The 22,299-nt window shown below is 36.9% G+C and overlaps 1 protein-coding gene across 1 annotated transcript in view; it reads right to left on the bottom strand.

Moving 5' to 3' along the window:
* Positions 1-1,565: 1,565 nt before the first annotated feature.
* Positions 1,566-22,299, bottom strand: part of LOC131435043 (SH3 domain-binding protein 5 homolog) — a 55,407-nt gene continuing 34,673 nt past the window's right edge. The window contains exons 3-5 of the mRNA XM_058602515.1: positions 20,303-20,599; positions 8,382-8,465; positions 1,566-3,734 (exon numbers count right to left, since the gene is read on the bottom strand). Of these exons, the coding sequence (XP_058458498.1) occupies positions 2,805-3,734; positions 8,382-8,465; positions 20,303-20,599 (1,311 nt within the window). The 3' untranslated portion in view covers positions 1,566-2,804. The remainder of the gene's footprint in view (positions 3,735-8,381; positions 8,466-20,302; positions 20,600-22,299) is intronic.

Raw genomic sequence — 22,299 nt, 5'->3', positions numbered from 1 at the left:
AAACTTCCACGAAAAAGTAGATTTTTTGAGATTTTGATGTAAATATAAGATTTTACTCCTAAAATTTTACACGTTGCTAGATTCATCAAATTGGTAAGCAAAATTTCTTAGACGTCACTTATGTCAAATTCACGTAAGTACATACAACTTCTTCAATTTTAAAAACTTCTGTGAAAATATCGATTTTTGGTAAATATAAAATTTTTAAGATTTTAGCTGAAAGTAAATTTAGTCGGTTGGTACACGAACATTCTTGCGAACAACATGCGTGCAACTCTAAAATTCAAGTTTCTGTGAAAACAAAATTTCTTGAGAATTTTAGTAAATATGATAGAATAAATAGAATAAAAATTTTTAATTGAAACAATATTCAATCGATTGGTGATCAACAATGCCTAAATGATCGATATGAATTTCATGCAGTATCAAACAGATTTAATTTTATTTTAATTTGGATTTTCTTTAGTAAATTTGAAACTTTTTTCCCGTACATTATAGCTGGTATCAAATTCAATCGATTGGTGTACAAAAATGCTTAGCTGCATTTAGCATTCTTCGAATACTTCTAACATTCTAAAATTTCTGTGAAAATATCGAATTTTTTGAGACATTTTCAGTAAAGTTGAAATTGATTTCTTCTAGAACATATAGCTGATGATAGGTTGCATTGGTATATAAAAATGAATATGTCGTCGCTTTGAAGTTAAATATATGTCGAAAATACGAAGTTTTCGATAGTTTATGCTTGGACCTTTGGTTACGTTTTTGTTAATAACTTTCATAAACGAAGTCTAATTGAAAAATTGTCTGTTCACTTTATGTTGTGATAGACGTATCTGTCTAATGATAACCAAATTTACAAAATCGGACTTCTAACAGCTGAGACATGGTCAGCCAAATTAAGCGGTTCCACTTTTTTCAACAGACTTTAGTTGCAACTTTTTATAATACTTTTAATAGATATAGAAATCGGTCCAAAAATTGATATATGTTAATAATAGATTGATTCAGATTGTTACAATCGTAATCAAAAGATGCGTTACAGATAAAGCATTGTAATTTTCACAGATAAGTCGTGTTGGGTGTTGAGATTAACTTGAATTTTTCTCTTATACATAGATCTTATTTCAAAAACCAGTGTTCCAAAAACTTGATGAAAATTCAATTTCTCTTTTCGATTATGTTGGAATGTTTCCTTTCTCATAATGAAAAGTTATGCTATCATTGTGAAAACCGAGGCCTGGAGGACCGAGTGTCACATACAGAGTGGACCATTTAAAGTGGAAGCTTCGGGCAACCCAACAACTTTTGACAGAATTATTGACAGATCGACTAATGACATACGCGTTGGAAGCGTCATTCTATAAAAATCTACAGTAATATATATGAAGGTATGAGCAATATGAGAAAGGCATAATTACACCACTAGGTGAATTAAAACAAGGCTTTTAGAAAGTATTTGGCTTTTGTGATTATTTAAAAATTGCAATGGTGTACTGCTTCAACCAGTTGAGTGTAGTCTCTAAATCAAGTGATTTCTCAATTTTTCAATTACAGTTGCCCGATTTATTCTATTTTAAATATTTATTATTATTTAAACTTGTCAGCACGCTACGTACACGCCTTTCTTGATTCGGAAAACGTACTCAAATTTTAGAGAACAATTATCAACTATATTTAGCTGATGCTTCTAGATCTATCAGGATGTTTTCGAGCTAAATTAAATTACGGTTGTTTCCTCCTGCTTAAAATAATGCTATTTATAATGACCACACCTTCTGGTCATCGTTTTCTACCATTATGTACAATAAAACCACATCATATGTCCGTAGCTTAAGCCTTTCTAACTACGTTTGCTAGAAATGTTCTTCCAGATCAATTTTATTCTGAACTGTCTCACGTTTTACCATTGCACGGTAATCATAATTTCGTAGCTGTTGAACAACTCAAATAGCATTCCTCAACCTTTTCGAAAACACATCATTATAGAATTGAACATTGACTACATAATCGAGTTTGGTAGTAATTATAAACACTTGTTTATGAGTTAAGTATACACTTTTAGTTTTGTACTTAACATAGTGTGATGTGCATATTGGTTCCAACTATAACTGATTCGAAATCTGTTTGTAAAGTCAATTAAACTTTTTGTTTTCCCTTCGTTTTCGATCAAACACAAAGCTCTTTGCACAGTCAATTTATATATTCTCGAATCTTCAACATTATAAATATGAAAATATATTTTGTGTTAATCTGATTCTCAATCTGATAACTTTTCTTTTAATGAAAAAATTCACAGAAAATATACGTTTAAATTAGATCATTCTCTCCGTAGTTTTTGTGATAGATAAATAGTATTCGTGTTGGAATTTAAAATGCAATAAGGAAAAAACATATTTAAAGCCATCTTATAATGAATCACAAATAGATAAAAAAATTAAAGAATAAGTTAGCAATCGCTATAAGATAAATTGAGTGTTATTTGAACCCCAATGTAAAATGCAAGAAAATATTAACGTACAAAAGTACGAATTGCATCTTTCAACATTTTCAAACGAGTCTGATTTTTTGTTCTGTTACATTCTATCTACTATTTCAGTTTTGTGGTTGGCTTTTAGTTATTTCTAGTAAAACGTAGAAAATAAACACGAAAAACACAAATAATGGCGAAAATACTTTTGAATACACACGATCTGAAATTGTTCACCCCAGATCCTGAAAGGACTTGGAAGCATGGCTCAGAAAACATTCTACTCTCGCTGTACTCACACAACCGTTTTGTTCGCATTTACTGGCACCAAATTTTACATGGACATCTTTCGTTTGCTCTTGTACCCAGCCACTGGAGGGGCGGGTTCGTTACAAGGTGTGATCATGTCGGGCTGTCCGGCAGAAACTGGCATAGTCAGTCCACTACAACCAAGATAGGTTGGAAGCGCATACATTGAGACATTCGCGAGTGGCAGAGGATCGAGTTTCTTGAACATTTTTATTTTCTGCTTTTCCGCTAGCACCGGTGACATTTGCTGGTGCTTGGGCGTCGTTGGCAAACTGGTATAGAGAGATTGACCATTTTCGCTGGGAGACATGATGCTAGAACCACGACTAGAGTACTCTCTCAACATCATCAAATGATCCAGCTTGTCCACGGTGGCATTTAGTTCGTGTTCCCAAACCTCTTGCTCTTGCTGTTGACCATCACCTCCCTCAACCGGACGAACGGCCAGTGTTTTAACCTTTTGCCGCAGTAGCTCCAGATTCAGATCCGCATCGTTCATATAGTCATCGTTAGGGTCCTTTTCGCTAACAGCTGAACTAGTGGCTAGCGATGTGCTTTCTACCGAATGGATCTCACACTTATCCAGCTCAGTCGATATGTCGGGCATATTACTGCTGAAAGTGATGTATTTGCTACTACTGGCACTAGGTGAAGTCAATTTCACAGATGAGGCTGATGGAGGTAAATTGGACAACTCGGCACCCACTCCCGGTTCTCTGGGTCCCGATGGAGCCACCATGCTGAGATCGCCACGCTGTTTATGAATTTCTTCACTGATTTGTTCTAGATTGCGAAGCGCAGCCCCGTAAGCGGATTTAGCGGCAGAAATTTGATCCTCCAACTGCTGAATGCGTCCTTTCTGGGCTTCCAATTGCTCTTGACACAGTTGTTTCTCATCGAAATATGGCCGTGACTTTTGGATGCTGCGCCGACTGCGCTCTTCCAGTTGTTGTACCTAAAACAAAGAACAATCTCAATTAATCAACTCATGTCCCCGCGTACTACTACTACTACTATTATTATTACTACTACTACTACTACGACTACTACTACTACTACTACTACTACTACTACTACTATTACTATTACTACTGATGAAAGAAAAAAAAAATCATAAAATTGACCGAAAAGTTCTACATCAGAGTCTGAATTATGTATTCCGACTGACCTACAAATTAGCCTCTAATTGCAAACCGGACGTAACATCGTGAGGGGCACCTGATGCTTTGCGTTATTGTGGCAGGTCTTTTCCTCGGGCACGACTACTGCATACCAGTAACTGCCGATGATGTGTTTCTACATCAATCGCACCTAATTATAGATGCCTTTTTTTTTTGCAGTATCAACGATGATGATGGGGTGGTGGTAGTTGCGAAGCAAAGCCACGCCGGACGGGCATCTCTTTCGATTTCTTTGGCTTTTGAGATTGAACTGCATGTACTCATTAACATCATACCGAGCATTCCGATGCAGTTTTTACCAGAAAATCACGTGAGAAATGTATCTCAACACGTAGTTTTTTGGACTATGCGGTACCATAAACTTTGCAAAGCAAAATTGAATAATGATCTAACGACGGTAATGAAAACATGTGGTTGCACGTCTGTGAGTGACTCAATTTTCTTTTGTTATAATTATAAGAGTTATGTTGCTCGGATTATGTAGAAAAATGACCTACTCAATCATGCAATCTGGATAGGTGTCGACATTCTGTATTGCTACCAAAAACCGAAACAGACTTTCGCAGAATTTTTCTAATCGATGCTAGCTCAGCTCATGTTAACTCATTTTTCCGCTGTCTTCTAAACAATTGAAATACAATAGCTGGAACGCTCTTTGCATATGGAAATTTTACATCTGCTAAACCAATGTCGCGATTGAATTGTATAGTAAGACAGAGGACGAATAATTGTAGAAATGATATGACACGTTACATGATAGAATAAATCAATGCAAATAGTTCACAGTAAGTGGTTCTGAGCTGTTAATCACACGAGCGTAATTGGAGCGTGAAACGAGTGACAATAACCACCGTGTTCACAGATATGTTAATTTCATTCAATGACATTGCTTCATGTTTTCAAATTAAGTTCGTATTAGTTGCGATACCGTTCAAGTTAGCATTTTCTTTAGGGGAAATGTGATGTTAAAGCTAGAATTCAATTTCGATAACAGTAGTATTTTTAATTTCTTGAATGGAAAACGAATAAATTCGGACGAACACACACACATTTTTTCAAATTAAGATAAGACTGGATTGAAGTTACAGCTGAATGTAATGAAAATGCAGAACAGTCACAATAGTATTTAAATGAATCAAATTATCTCGACCCGTGTTTCACATTTGGTATGAAATATTTTATTTCTCATCTCATTGAACATTTCAAAATATTTTCAAAGTCCCGGAAAATTGATCAATCTCATTAGGAAGGATAAATGAAAAGGAAGAGAGGATATGTGGATGCTTCATCCACTTTACAGAAGGACGGCAACTCATAAGAGTATCAGGTCCGCCGAGTAGGTTTTTTGGACGGGTATCAGATCTAAAATCTAAATCTAAATTATCTAAAATCCACAAGTATTCGAGGAAGAATGATTTTTCTTTAACAGCACCGAATCACCCGCTACCCCAATTCATCCAGAATATTAGTTGTTTTTTTCTGAATCCGATTGGTTCAAATTTTGTACACCTAATCGATTGTTGTTGTTTCCAAACAGTCATTGTTGTATTTCGATTTGCTGTCATTTAGTTAGGTTGCATACCTTTCAATTTCAACGAATATTTCAGGTGAAACAACCGACGTTGTTATTGAAAAAACCTTTTTTTCAGTTGATTTAGTTGAGTTTAGGAGTTTTGAAATAAATCCATTTTTCATCGTCAGCATTGCGATAAAATTTCATTTTCAATCGAATATCAGATGAAAATGAAATTTATGGCCACTGACCGTCAGCATATCGATATAAATTCAAATGACTTTTGCTGACATTTTCAAGTGAAGCTCCCAGAATTCATCGAATAATCGTACCTAGTAATTTGAAGTTTTGCTTGCTCAGTTTCAAGTGCCAAGTAACCTAGCTACTTCATTGTCTTCGCTCTTGGTAGTGAACAAGTTCCAATGAATAGAATTATGAATAGAGTAAAGTATTGAAAATGAAAACTAAATAAGGAAACTATTAATTTAAGTGTATTCTGTAATTGATATTTCAGCTACCTGGTTACCAATCTTGAACCAATCCGAATGTTTACATAAACCTCATTTAAAGATCGCTCCTACACAATTGAAAGATATATTTTGTTACTTCAAAAGATCAACTGACTGTGGTTAACCTGAGCTTTGATTTGAAGAGAATCGATTGAAGAACTGAATGCTGCTGGTTCGGTACGTCAGCGAACGTTGTGTGTGTCAGAGTGTGAAGTTTACTGCTGTAGAGAGATCGTCAGTGTATTTCACATTCGATTTCAATTGAATTGAATAAAGTTTTACTGCACTGATCGTCAGTAACAACTCGATGCAAAACTGATTTTCTTTCGTGTCTTTGAATCTCTTTCACAAGGTTTTCCATCCGTCTTTTATTCAATTCATGTGGCAGTAATTTTCCACACTTTTGGACTTTCTGATATTCTTTAAAGGACCAGAAATTGTTTGTTGTTCACTTGTTTTTCATTCACTTTTGACTAGAAGTATTATCTTCAATTCAGTGTCTTCAAACTTTTTAATGGTCTTCCACATTCCTCACTTCTCACATCAAAAGCATTTGAACCATCTTTTGCATGTTGCTTCTGTTAGAGCAAGATCACCATATGCCTCAACAAGCATTCGATGCGACTCTGTAGCACTTTTCTTCATCACTTTCTGATACAAAATCCAACATTTTGAACACGATGAATAATATGATATTGTTTGTTCAATGACTTAATGTATATTGAATATGTTTGACAGATGTCATATCAACTAAACAAAAGAATAAGACTCGTTCCCACCAAATTTTATCATTATCGATATATTTGTATCTTAACGCTCACTTCATACCAGTCTACCTGGTATTTGCGAAAAGAAACCCGAATTTCCTATCAGTGGTTTGTTGCATACTCCATCACAATCATTTGAATCGGGATGAACATGCGTTAACAAACCCCCGGTTGCTGATAAATGGCGTTCATTCTTCCCATTTTGTGAAGTCATGTCATGTTCGGATATAATCTAATGCAGAATGAATCTGGTGTAAAGTTACAATAAAGTATACAAATATCAGCTGTCGTTATTTGCAAGCATCACCCGTGGAATTATCACGCAATATACCGTGAGAAACTAATGGTATTCACCGCCACAAACCTTAGCAATGCGAAAGCACATCCTTTTTTGGAATTATCGAACAACAGCAAAACGTGCCTAAGAAAAAAATAATACATATCAGGTTCATACGGTTACAGTTCGATGCACGTGAGCAAGCAGCTGACCAAGCATCTGGAGACCTGTACCTACTGTAGATATGCCGGTACGATTATGCAGCCGGGCCGTCGCGGTAGGGTCGTAGTAGCAAACACAGCACCGAAAGTACATGGTACAAAATTTCACAGCTAATTGCATAAATGATTGGCAGTTGTCTCAATTGCGTGTATTGGAGTATTCCTGCTCATGTCTTGCAAGTAAGCACTGAACTTTTCTCAAATAACACCGACATAAAAAATACTTCAGGGTGAAAGTAAATTTTGCGCTATGCGTGATTGGTGTGGAAATTGTTGAAAAATAAACTACATAATCTATAATAGGTTTCTATCTAACCTCTATTGTCTATTCCGGGCGTAAAGTTGATAGCAAACAAAGATTTGGACCGTTGTTTTGTTACACATCTAACACCCAATTGCGTCAATGCAGGCGATTATTTTGTACAAAGTAAATAAGGATTTACGCCAAAAATGTTATTAAAAATAAATGATTGACTCTGAGCGTTTCGCATGAATAGATTGATGTATAATAAAAGGCGAAAAATGTTTGTAATCTCCGGATAAAGTTGAATGCAAGTAACAATGAAAATAAACAGGACTAGCTTTCCGTAAACACTTAATTTGACATCTGCCACTAGGTGTTTGGTATTTGAATCAATCATGCAACTATACTAGCAGCTCAAATGCATATACCGTCCTCCAGGCGCAGCAAAAAGCAAGACTCATTCACGCAATAACATGATCCACCACATTTTTACTTTCATTTTCTAGTCCGTAGCCGACTTCATTGAAATTTCTTCGGTTTCTCGTTTGTTTCGTACTTTGCATAAAACAAATTTTTTGAAACAATTTCAAACAGCATAATTTAGAAAAACAAACATTGTGTACGTGAAAATGGCTGAGTTGCCCCTTCACGCTCTTTAAGTTATTATATGCGAAGAGGGGCAGGCGAGAATTGATTTGGTGATTTTTTTAAAAAGTTGCATAAAGCAAATTTGGTTTGAAATAAGAACTGTCGATTAATTAACATTAGTGGTGTGAAAGTCGTAAAGAGTCAAGCTTAATCCCGTCGAATGACATTTTAAATGTACTACATATGTTTTCAAAAGTTAACTACGTATGAACAACCAGCGTGGAACAAAATTAGAAACTTACTTTTAGTTCTGCTTCCTGAAAAATTTTTGCTTTCTTCTGATGTTCGGTTCCACTTTCTGTCTTCTGCTTTTCTGCGTCCGTGACCTGAAAATAAGAAAATAAGTTGATGAAAATTCATATGAATTGTTATAAATCTCATTTTGAGTACTCAAGTAGATTAGAATTGAACTCCAGAGAGGCTATGATCAATGCATTGGGGATGGTGATGGGTGTTACGATGAAAAATTGGCATACTTCAGTTTGATGCCTTTTTTTGCATTAGACAAACCTGTCCACCCATCAATTCAAAGATGTGTGTCTGGCATCATGTCTTCTGTTCAATTTTGAAAATTTTGCTCGAGCACCACGAAAAATCGACCTATTCGCACGCCAAGTTGGCGAGAAGCGGCGAAATTATACGGCAAAGAAAAGGTGTCAAAGATATTCAAATTACTTAGGATGTCGACGTTCGAAAAAATATTCGGTGTGATAGGCCATTTATTTCTGTGACTTGAAGAGTGACATTTACGTCACAACCGGGATCGTAAATCAGAAAATGTTTGTGCATGAATATCGCGAGAACGGCTACTTCTAGGATTCTGATTATTTAGTTTTTAATTAGAAGAATCATTTTTCAGTTTTAAAATTACTATTTTTCATCAAAAAGCTAATACTTGTAAATTGTTTTAGCTGTAACTTTTTCGTTTTTAAAAGTACTAATCGCATTAACGTTAAGTGTTGGTTTAAATATATACATAAATACATAAATATTGTAAAATAATTGGAGAATGCAGTATGCTACTAAATAACTCCTCGAAAAAAGTAGTTTTGAAATTTACATTTCCTCATTTGAAATCCAGGTAACCATTTCCTATCATGATCATGAGAATTTACCTTTCCGCCTTTCTCATAAAGAAAGGCTATGCTATCATCGTGAAAATCCACTTTTGAACCGAGGCACGAATGGCTGAATATCACATACCATTTGGATCAATTCGTCGAAATCAGCAAATGTTTCACAAATATTGTTAATCAATTTTCTCGGAGATAGCTGAATCGATTTTCACCAACTTAAATTCTAATAAAATATCTTAGCCTCCTGAATTTAATTTGGATCCAACTTCCGGTTCTCGAAATACAGAGTGATGTACCAAAAATAAGAAAACAATGTCACTAACATTTCTCAAACGATACTGTACAGATTTTCCTCACTTTTCTCGAAGTTGACCTAACCGATTTACCCCATCTGAGATTCAATTGAAAGATCTTAAGATGTCATAAGAAAATCTCGATTCTTATTCAGATCCACCTCCGATTCCAGACATAAAGGGTGCTTAGAGTAATGATGTCAACTTCAAGAGTTCTTTTCATAAGTAACTACGTGATGAGTAGCGCATTCTTCCAATGGGCTAAAAAAAATTTCTTGTTTATATATCATGATAGTCAATAATAAATTGATTATATCAGATTTTCACAAAATCAAATTCAAATAAATATACCGATGGTCGCATGTATTTTTTTGTGAATGGATGGTATTCATAAGTTGCCTGAAAGATGCGCGAAACGTGCAAAATTCACGAGTCGATGCACTCAAGTCTTTTTAATACTACTTTTTCATGTGAAGTTTCAAAGTTAGGCGGTTTTTAGAGCAAATTTTCAAAGTTATGCGAATTTTCGAAATTGTGCTACTTTTCTGTAAGTTTTCGAAGTTATGCGTCTTATCTTGTCTTATAAATGCACTAAACACCAAGATCTGGTATTATCTCCAAAAAGGAAATTATTTTTTCGAGGTTACACATGACCTCGACGTTTCAGCGATTTCTAAGGCATCTGGTATTCAAAAAAATAATTCAATTTCGGAAATCTCAACAAAAATTTGAAAAAAGTAGAAAACCTGACACCTTATTAATTTTTAAGCCATGTAACAGAGAAAAATTTATTTTTGATATACGGTTTCTCTTGTGAGTTTTCGGAGGAATGAAACGAACATTTTGTTTTTGTAGCTCTGACCACTATTTGCGAGATCGGTGTTTTGGCCAGCAACTAACATAACCTACCAATGTATACCGGTTTGAGTCTAATAGCTTGCAATTTTTCAGCACACTAAAGGCTTGAAATTTTTAACACACTTTAGCCTGCAATTTCGAAACCATAAGCAAGATCCGAATGAAATTCAATATCATTCTATGAGAACATAAGACTTTTCATTTGATCCTAAGTTAGTGAGAATCGGTTCAACCATATCTGAGAAAACGAAATTATCTGATCTGAAATCTGATTAATCTATTCTACTATATTATTTCTTCATTAAACTTAGTAATTTCTGGTGAGATTTATTTGGTATTTTTGCCTTTCTCTATAGAAAGGTATTAGAATTGCTGGAGAAACCGACTTTCGAACGGAGCCTCGGAGACCCATAGTGTTATATACCATTCGACTCAGTTCGTCGAGGTAGGAAAATGTCTGTGTATGTATGTGTGTGTGTGTGTGTGTATGTGTGTGCACTTTTCGAAGATATTTGAACGCGCTCAATTTTCTCAGAGATGACTGAACCGATTTGAACAAACTTTGGCTCGTTTGAAAGCTACTGTCGGGCCATTGATCAAGTTCGAAGATCAAATGGCTGTGACTTTTGGTTCCGGAGATATGATTGTATAAGTGACGTAACCTACAAAAAGCGTTGTATTTGAACGCGCTCAATTTTCTCAGAGATGGCTGATCCGATTTTAACAAACTTGGGCTCGTTTGAAAGCTACTGTCGGGCCATTGATCAAGTTCAAAAATCAAATGGTTGTGACTTTTGGTTCCAGATATATGATGGTAAAAGTGACGTAACCGACAAAACACGTTGATTTTTACCACTCTTATATATATATAAGGGTGCCAAAATTTTGGGATCACCTCTATTTTCGTTAAATTCTAGTACTCAATAGTTTAAGCACCTCGAAAAAAGCCTTCATGCAAAATTTGACCTAAATCGGACATGCTTAAGGGGTGCTGCCAGGTGGTAAAGGTTTGACAATTTTCGATCTTGAAAAAGCACCATAGGGGGGAGTACATGAAATTTCCAAAATCGAAAATTTCTTTTGATGCCGAAACTCTTAAAACTGCATGAAACATCGAAATTTAGTGTCATCTGAAAAAAAATTCTAATCTCGACGTTTCATGCAATTCTAAGCCTTTTGACCAGTGTTGGTGATTGCCGAAAATTTCACAGAAGCTGCTATATTGCTATCTATATTGTATACAACATTTTCGATAGAAGATGCTACAAGAACTCGAGTCTCTCAATGCATGAACCGCGAGAGAATTTTTCTACATTCCTTCGCTCCACTTCATACTCTGAGTATTTCACGGCCCTTAAAAAAAATACAGTCTGATAATGATCGTTGCTGTGTGGAATTTCCCAAGAGAGAATCGCAAGTTGACAATTATCGCAGAAAATCGAGTCGATGATTCAACTTGATGGTTCTCATATTAGGTTGCAATATTTCAAAACCCTTGTGTGGAACATTCACATACATTTTCATAGACACAACTTATACAAAGATTATATGCATATAGTTAGAATAAGCGGCAATAGTGAAATGATTCTATCGCAATTATCCACTGCCTGTATAGAATCGGATAGCGAAACGAGAATAAGCGACCGTTTGTTGCTTCATAGAAGATCCCCACAGCGGCGTGCTAACCTTTGATTCTCAGAAATGTCATCGAGAGAAATTCGCTCTCGCACTGGTGTCGATTCTATGTTAAATGAGCCATGCCGGGATTTTGTTGTTGCGATGATTTCCAACTCTTTTTGATGGCACTGATTCAATTGTGGAAGAGTTGCGAGCGAGCGTTTTATGATACGATAAAAGCCATCCTTGCTTTTGACATCAAAAATTTTTTTCGATTTCGAAAATTTCATGTACTCCCCCCTATGGCGATTTTTCAAGATATATGAAAATTCCACTAAGTGGACTATGAAGGCTTTTCTTAGATTAGCATCACTGTTCTCATACAAATAGGCAACGCAAATGTCAAGCACTAGTTCGGAAAAATGATGCTGACTGTGTGACATAAACACTGAAGCATGCTTTTGTGAACTACTCGAATCAATCTGAATCAATTGGTGTCAAAATTACTATCCAAAATTATTTAATAAAAGTATGAAACATATTTTCATGAGATTGTTATGAAAGAAGAGAAAGGCATTATCACACCACTAGGTGGATTGAGAAGGGTTTTTTAGATTAGCATCACTGTTCTCATACAAATAGGCAACGCAAATGTCAAGCACTAGTTTGGAAAAATGATGCTGACTGTGTGACATATACACTGAAACATGCTTTTGTGAACTACTCGAATCAATCTGAATCAATTGGTGTCAAAATTAGTATCCAAAATTATTTAATAAAAGTATGAAACATATTTTCATGAGACTGTTATGAAAGAAGAGAAAGGCATTATCACACCACTCGGTGGATTAAGAAGGGTTTTTCTTCAATGTTATTGCTTGTCTTTCATGATTATAAAAATCAACTATTGCGAAGATCCGTTAATATTACAATGTTAATAACAGAGATAACATAGATACTTGTTTGTTTGACAAATTAATATTTTTTTCTCGGCAGCCTCAACACAAAAACAAATGAATTATTTTTCGTGGAAATAATTAACAATCAACACGTGCGTGAAATAACCTTTGTTCGGTGATTTAAAATGATTTGATATAATTTATAGAATATGTCACTACAATGAATCAGTTTCCACGAATAAGAAATGTGAATCAAGACTTTCCGGGACTCGGGAAGTCTGTGATCCGAGCATCTTGAAACCGGAACATACTAAATCGTGTGCGAATACTACCATTACTGAAATTTATACTAACAAATCAAGCTCACGCAACGTCCGGATCCGGGAACTGATAAAACCGGCTCGAAATTGATCGAATCTAAATGACAGTTTGAAATTTTTAACACATTTCACCCTGTAGGTCCGAAACCGAATGAAATTCAATAACGATTTATGGGATCATAAAAAATTTTATCTAAGTTTTAGGTTGCGAAAATAGGTTCAATCATCTCTTAGAAAAGTTAATGAGTTCCGTAAGTATGTGACCATTATTTCCGGTACCTCCGAAACCGGTATACAGAAGCCAATTGTAATGGCCAAAAGTTAGAACGTTTCGTCAAAAGGATTAGTTTTAAGAAAAGTTGAAATTTTTTACATTCTAATCATCTTACAATACCGGAACCGGGAGTCGAATCATTTAATTTAGAACTAAGTCTGTGAAAATCGGTTCTGCCATTTCTGATAAAGTTTGGTGAACATGTTTTCATTTTTTGCACATATTACTCATCAATTCTGGAACCCGAGGTTGGATTCGAATAAAATTCATGAATCTTGTATGGGACCACAAAACCGTTAACGTAAGGTCACAGCATTTGATTGAAAAAATGGAAGTATTTTTAAATTAGGATGGTGCAATTACTGACTTTTATTCTGCACTTTTTTTCATAAATACGTTTATTTCTTAAGGCAGTTTACATAAGTTTTTCTTCGCCGTAGCATCACTTTTACATAATATTCTTATCCTAATTTAATTCTAACATAGTCACAACGTTTTGAATTTATTAAAACATATTCTCTTATTACTTAAATATCATCTTAGGTAACTCGTCATTAATTATGAAATCTACTCGGAAATATTATTTGAACCAAACGATTAACTTCTATAAATTATAAAATAAGCTGTTATTTTCAGACATTTTGTTAATAATTTCATAAACTGTTTCGAGTTTGTTTGTATCATTACATTATTTTTATTCTAATTTAGCTATTGGTTGAACTCATGGACGCAGCTGGGATCAGAACTAAGTCTTGAAAGGGGCCTTTATTAAATTGAAACTCCAGTTTTCTTTATGAAATGATAAATAAGTTTCATGTATGAAAGGTCACGACAAGCAAGAATGTCTCGAACTGGGATATTGGATAGTCTACCTTGGGTACGCAAAGAATTTATTAGTTGAGATCTGACATCACGATACTCCACGCATGTCCAAACGACATGATCAATATCCCGATAACCTTCTCCGCAAGCACAATGATTAGTCTCGGAGAGCCCAATTCGAAGGAGATGTGCATCTAACGTGTAGTGATTGGACATGAGTCTGGACATCACACGAATGAAATCTCTACTCACATCCAGTCCCCTGAACCATGCCTTTGTCGATATTTTCGGAATAATTGAGTGCATCCACCGACCCAGATCATCTTTATCCCAAGAAGCTTGCCAGCTGGCAAGTGTTCTTTGGCGAGACGAGCTATAGAATTCGTTGAAAGCAATTGGTCTCTCATAAATTTCACCCTCAATAGCACCACGTTTGGCTAAAATATCGGCTCTTTCATTGCCAGGAATGGAGCAATGAGCCGGGACCCAGACTATAGTGATTAGATAATTATTGTTCAATATGTCGTTCAGGCACTGTTTTATTTTGCCCAGGAAAAACGGTTCAGTCTTGCCAGTCATGTTTGAGCGAATGGCTTCAATTGCACTCAGACTATCTGTGAAGAGGAAATAATGGTTTGGAATTAATGTGACGATTACACTCAAACTATAATGAACTGCTGCTAGCTCTGCTATATAAACAGATGCAGGTTCTTGAAGCCTAAATGAGGCCGAAACATTATTGTTGTACATACCAAACCCTGTCGCTTCTTCAATTCGCGATCCGTCCGTGTAAAACATTTTCTCAGAGTCAATATGCCTGAACTTACTTGAAAATATTTTTGGAATTTCCGTCGAACGTAGATGATCCGGGATTCCACGCACTTCGCGCTGCATGGATGTATCAAAAAATAAGGTTGAGTCAGGGACATTTAGGAGGCTGACACGGATAGGAATATATCTTGAAGGGTTGATTTCCTGTGACATATGGTTAAAATATACTGTCATGAATTTTGTTTGAGATCGAAGCTCGACTAGTCGTTCGAAATTATTAATTACCATGGGATTCAGCACCTCACATCTTATTAGCAGGCGTGATGAAAGCTCCCAAAATCGATCTTTTAATGGAAGAACTCCCGCCAGAACTTCAAGACTCATTGTATGTGTCGAATGCATGCAGCCTAAGGCAATTCGCAAACAACGGTACTGAATTCGCTCAAGTTTGATAATATGAGAGTTTGCAGCGGAACGAAAACAAACGCATCCATATTCCATCACTGAAAGTATCGTTGTTTGATACAATTTTATTAGATCTTGCGGATGAGCACCCCACCAAGATCCTGTTATTGTTCGAAGAAAATTTACTCTTTGTTGGCATTTCGTTATCAGATACCTAATGTGTCCTCCCCACGTGCATTTGGAATCGAACCACACCCCGAGGTATTTAAAAGTTAAAACCTGTTGGATCATTCTCCCCATCATATGGAGCTGAAGCTGCGCGGGATCATGCTTTCTTGAAAAGACGACTAACTCTGTTTTCTCCGCAGAGAATTCGATACCAAGATGAACAGCCCAATCGGACAAGTTATCTAAGGTATCTTGCAATGGTTTATGCAGATCAATAGCTTTGGGTCCAGTAATTGAAACCACGCCATCATCTGCCAATTGTCTTAGTGTACATGGGGTTACTAGACAGCTGTCAATGTCATTTACGTAAAAATTATAGAGGAGCGGACTGAGGCATGAGCCTTGCGGGAGACCCATGTAACTATTTCTGAGTGTTGCCAAATCGCCATGTGAAAAATGCATGCGTTTCTCTGACAAAAGGTTGTGCAAATAATTATTTATAACCACTGGGAGTCCATTTTGGTGGAGCTTGTCTGAAAGAACATCAATGGAAACTGAATCAAATGCTCCTTTAATGTCTAAAAATACAGATGCCATTTGTTGCTTTTGAGCGAAGGCAATTTGGATGTCAGACGAAAGTAATGCAAGGCAATCATTCGTCCCTTTATTTCTACGGAAGCCAAACTGAGTATCTGACAACAAACCGTTCGTCTCGACCCAAGTGTCGAGACGTCGTAGAATAATTTTTTCGAACAATTTTCTGATACAGGACAACATCGCAATGGGTCTATATGAGTTGTGATTGGAAGCTGGTTTCCCCGGTTTTTGAATGGCGATAACTTTCACTTGTCTCCAGTCAGGTGGAACAATATTTTGCTCAAGAAACTTGTTGAACAATTCCAACAAACGTCTTTTTGCGAGGTTGGGCAGATTCTTCACCAAGTTGAATTTAATTCTGTCCAACCCTGGAGCGTTATTGTTACAAGACAAGAGTGCTATAGAAAATTCCATCATTGAAAATGGGTTATTAATAAAACCATTATTTGGAGGAGATTCCCGTATAATGCTCTGCGTAGGAACAGAATCTGGGCAAACTTTCCTAGCAAAGTCAAATATCCATCGGTTCGAGTATTCATCACTCTCATTGCCCACGTTACGATTCCTCATTCGTCTGGCCGTGTTCCAAAGAGTGCTCATTGAGGTATCTCTTGACAAACCTTCGACAAAATGTCTCCAATAGCTACATTTTTTGGCTCGAAGTATGCTCTTGTACTTGGTTTCTAAAACCATCAGTTTTTCAAAATTCTGAGGAGTTCCTCCTCCCCGTTTTAGAAACGTCTTGCAAGCATTTTGTTTTGCGAGTTTAGCCTCTGAGCACTCTTTGTCCCACCAGGGGTTGGGAGGCCTTCTGTTAGTCGTTGGCCCAGGAAAGCGTTTAGTTTGGGATTGTTCTGCTGCCTCCAGAATCGAACAAACGAGGAAGTCATATTCTTCAAGTGGAGGGAGCTCTTCCGTTGAATTCAAAATACTAGAGATTCTACTTTGGTATTTAATCCAGTCGATATTTTTTGTCAAATCATATGGAATACTAGCTGAATTAGCAATACATTTGTTACAGCTAATTGAGATGATGATTGGTAAATGATCGCTACCGTGTAAATCAGGGAATATTTTCCAGGTGCAATCTAGTCGAATTGATGTTGAGCAAAGAGATAGATCTAATGCACTTGGGCGTGCAGGAGGTCTTGGGATCCGTGTCATGCTACCCATATTTAATACCGTCATGCTAAAATTGTCACAAACGTTTTGTATTAAAGATGATCTGCTATCATTGTAAACGGAACCCCACATAATACCGTGCGAATTTAAATCCCCCAGAATCAATCGTGGAGCAGGAAGGGCTTCAACCATTTCATTAAGCTGTTGCTGTCCAACTTGTGCTTTTGGAGGAATATAAACCGAAGCTATGCAAATATCTTTGCCTTTAATGTTTATTTGGCAAGCAACAACTTCTATACTAGAAGTTGAAGGGATGTTTAATCTATAAAAGGAATAGCATTTCTTAATTCCCAAAAGCACTCCACCATACGGAGAGACGTATAATGTTAAAATCATTAAAATTTAAAGCTATGTTTGAAGTAAGCCATGTTTCGCATAAAGCAAATACATCACATTTTTGACTATGCAATAATATTTTAAATGAATCAAGTTTTGGCATGATGCTTCGACAATTCCACTGAAGGACAGTGATTGTATCATTTGCGACGGGTGATAAATTATCCATCAAAAGATACAAAACCTGAGACAATTGGCCATTGAGCTGATAACTGCTTCAAAAAGGTTCTAGCTATTGGAAGGAATGCCATTATGAGGGTCTTTATGGGTTCAGATATATTGAATGCTGAGAAAATCCATTCAACAATTTCCGAAAACTTCAGTAATCCTGTTGGTGGCTGTGAAATGGAGCCCACTGGATTATTATCTTTTTCTGTACTAGATCCTGGATTGGTTTGTGAATTTGACAAACCAGGAGGCACAGTCTTTGGTTTTGACTTTTTTTGTTTAACACGGGGATCTTTTTTTGAAGATGAAATTTTAGGTGTCTTTTTTGGTAATTTGGAGGAAGACTTCTTTCTCTTAACTGACCCTTGGGTAGTGATAAACGAATTACCTTCACTATTTTCGTCAGAGTCAGAGTCCTCTGGTTCCTCTAGATTTGAAAACCCGTTTTCGGTTTCCAAAGGGGGGACATCAATGACCGTTTTAAGCATTTCTGCATATGTGCGCTTAGACCGTGCTTTTAAAGAAAGCTTAATTTTGTCTTTGTGCACTTTAAATGCAGTGCATACTGAAATATCATCATGAGGACTATTCCCACAATAAATACATTTTTCAATTTCCTTGTTGCAATCATTATCTTTATGAGGCCCTTCACACTTAATACATTTTGGTTTATAACTACAGTAAGTAGCTGTGTGGCCGAATTTTTTGCAGTTCGTACAATTCATTACATTTGGAACAAAAAGCCGAACAGGGAGGCGAATTTTATCGACATAGACATGGGACGGCAACGCAGACCCGGCAAATGTCACTCGAAACGAGTCTGATGGGCGATAAACTTTCTTTCCCTCTTCATGAACTACTGAGTACAGTTGTTTGCACTCCAGTATTTTCACACCCTCAAGCATAGAGTTCTTGAAACGACCAACACCATGCTTGAGTAAATCATCTACCGAAAGACTCGCTTCGGTAACAACACCGTCAATTTCGACATCTTTGGAGGGTATGTAAACTTTATACTCTTTAATGAAATGTTCCGAAGAGACAATATCATTCGCGTGTTTCAAATTATTTACCACAACACGAATTTTATCGTTATTTACTTTTATGATCTCTTTGATTGAAGAGTATCGTGATGTCAAACCTTTATTAATTTGTAAAATGTTTAATGGCTTTGATATACGTCTAAAAAAGACTATCCAAGGCCCAGAAGAGCTCTCCTGATATTTTTTCGTTCGTGGGGGTATCGGATTCATGCTAGGATTTACGTCCATGGATTCATCCATTACATAAAAATTTTTAACCAAGCTTTAAAATAAAATTTGAAACCAACACTACACAGTACTCAATCAAAAGGAAAAGAAAAAACTTCTACCTTGAAATTGTTGTCTATCTCCGTTGCACTGCCGTGTAGATCCTCGTTGCTCTAGATGTTCTTGTTGGATGTATCTGGACGTTGATACAATGCTGAAGCTCACTGTAGCGATAGAATACGATGTGATGCTACTGCTACCTGACATCCAGCACCACTCGAATTCCGATTTACTTTCGTCTTCGCCAGCTGTAACCAGCGCAGGTCACCGGTGTATACCTGCGTGTTGTATGGCAGTGGAAAGCCCGAGTTGTCTTGTCTCCTTCTTCCTAGTGCTCCGCACCGATATGCTTCTGCACCGAAGTGCCTTCGCACCGGTGTGCCTTTGCACTCTCCTGCTTCTATGTGCCTTTGCACTCTTCCTCTTCGATGTGCCTTTGCACTCTTCCTCTTCGATGTGCCTTTGCACTCTCCTGCTCAGCACTTGTGGCTGTATATTGCGGCCTGGGTAGAGTTTGGGAAACGCCCTTTGTTGTTTCCTTCACCAGCTTGGCCCAGCACTAGGGCTCTCTTATGCAGCACGACTATACGTTTTAACGGCTGCTGCCAACAGGTCTCTACCTGTAGTTCAACCGTTGTCGTATTTAACGCGTGTAAACCAACCAGCGTTATTAAACTGTACGCTTCTATACACAACCTTCTCGGTTGAACGGCTATTACTGAATGATTTATTCTGCACTTTAATCCGATTAATTTCGATGTAGCTCAAGCGAAGTAATGGCAAATACAACCGCACACGTTTATTTCCCATTGCATCATGCAACATTTATATTCATTGATAATTATCAGTACAACGGAAAAGGACTAATTAACATACAACTAACCCGTAACAACGATAGAATGCTGTCAACTTAAGTCAATTGGTGTAAATTGAACCCACACCAAAAACTTTAAGTTTTGTCTCTTACTATAATGCGGGTGTGATTTCATTCAACACACGGTCAATCGGTTTGTTTTTCAAACACGAACAAATCAAAACTTACGACTCCTGAAACTTTCCTAACGTACCTTTATGGTGGCATGATTCAACATCTCCTGCCAGGCATTATCAAACTGCCATTCCTGTGAGTTACTGAGAAAGCGCTGCTCCGCTAGGGCGACCGTTTCTTTGGCCGCTGCGTGAATCTCGTTCGCCCGCTGGTACTTGATAGCAGCTGCCTGACATTGCAACTGGGCAGCTTTGGCCTTTTCCAGTGCCTCGTAGTACGGTCGCGCTTTGTCGATGCAGCTGCCGAGTTTCTTGGAAGACAATTTGAGCCGCCGGGTAGATTCGTTCATCAATATCCGAAAAGTGGATTTCGCCTCCTGGAAAAGGGGAAAGGAAATACTGTTTAGATCTGTTACATTGAGACGGGTATGTAATCTATTTTCAAATGTTCTTTTTTCCTGTGCAGGTATGATCATGCTTTCATTCACTTGTATTGAAAAATACAAAAGTAACATTGTTCGCACTCTTGAGAGATGCATTACTAAGATTGTGATTCCCAGTAGAATTGGATACCACACACAGTAGCTCAGTTATAAATAAACGAGAACTTGATCAACGGTTCTGATATGAAGACGAACATTTTCTAGTTAATAATATCTATCTTACGATGTCGTGCACTCTTATGTAACTATGAATAAACAATAAAAATAAAGATTATCTAAACGGTAGAAAAAGCAAAACGGTAACGGTTACTTGATTATTGAAAATAAATGGAAGTACAGTCTCGTCATAAGTAAAAATGTTTCTAACTTAATAAACGACCATATTTCATACTTGTGGAGTTACTGATATACACTACAAAATGAAAACTTGTTGTAATAACACCCAGCAAGGAAAACTGACTTCAAGATAGTCTTAAATCATGCTCCAATCCGATAGTATGAACATGAGCAGAAAATCGTCACAGGTTACAAGGGTGAGAGAACCATATATACAGTAATTAGCGACTCAGGGAGTTGCTGAGTACTATACGCAGATACTACTCGGTTGGGTGAAAAGTAACATTCTTGAGAATAAAACAAATATTTTGTTCGATACACCAGTGATTTTCCAATTTTCCACCCGAATTTTTTTAATCGAGGCGTCAATGATCTTAACGAATGAGCAGTTTTTGTATTGATGTGATGTGGAAAACAAAAATTAATCCGATGGAGCTAATACGGTAAAAGAGGAAGTAATCGAAACCCTAAGTCGTGTTTTTTTTATTCATAAAATTGTTTTTATTCTTATTCATTCGCTTTTCGACTTGACGTGGCCGTTTAACAAAAACAATTTTAGTCATTTAGGGGTTTGGTTCCTCATGTGTACCGTTTTGTGCTAAAGTGCACATGACTAGTTTTCATTTTTACGTTTCGCATTCAGCTCATCAGTGCGTCAGCAGTTTATGTTGAACTGCTAACGCCACCTAACGGTTCAACATAAACCGCTGAGCAGTGAAGTGATTTGTAAGTAGCAAATACTTTACGTCTGCTCAGCGGTTTATGAGCTGAATGCGAAACGTAAAAATGAAAAAAAAAAATTTGTTTATTTCTGGATCTTGTTGTCATTTTCTTTCTGGGCGGAGAGGCGTTTTCATGGCTATCCAGCGAATGAAAGGGGGACCAGTGTTTCTCTATTCACGCTCCCGTCCATTGGTTTGGTGTCACTGTTGTTGGCGGAATCGTCGTTATTGCTTACATTTGTCCAAGCGTTGGGTGCGTTGTTAGTTGTAGTTGAGGTACCTTGTCCTACATAGGGTACAACTGGTTTCGTTGAGGAGCAAGCTTTATTGTTGTTGATGGCTGTCTCCGATGTGCAGGAGTTTTTTGGGGTTGGTGTGGAGGGGGCGCTGTTGTCCTTTGTTACAGATGCTCGTGTTCAGTTTTTCACATAGCTTACCATAGTGAACGGCTTTCTGGCAATATTGACATGTGGCCATCTGATTGTCATAGGTAACAAGTGATTTGCACGGAATTATCGTATCTTGGCCGAAATTCACGTGAGAAGGTATAGCCTTCTTCAAGCACATGCGTAACAA

The sequence above is a fragment of the Malaya genurostris genome, chromosome 3, assembly GCF_030247185.1.
Source record: "Malaya genurostris strain Urasoe2022 chromosome 3, Malgen_1.1, whole genome shotgun sequence".
In the NCBI taxonomy this organism is placed as follows: domain Eukaryota; kingdom Metazoa; phylum Arthropoda; class Insecta; order Diptera; family Culicidae; genus Malaya; species Malaya genurostris.
This window is presented reverse-complemented; position numbering and strand designations above follow the sequence as displayed.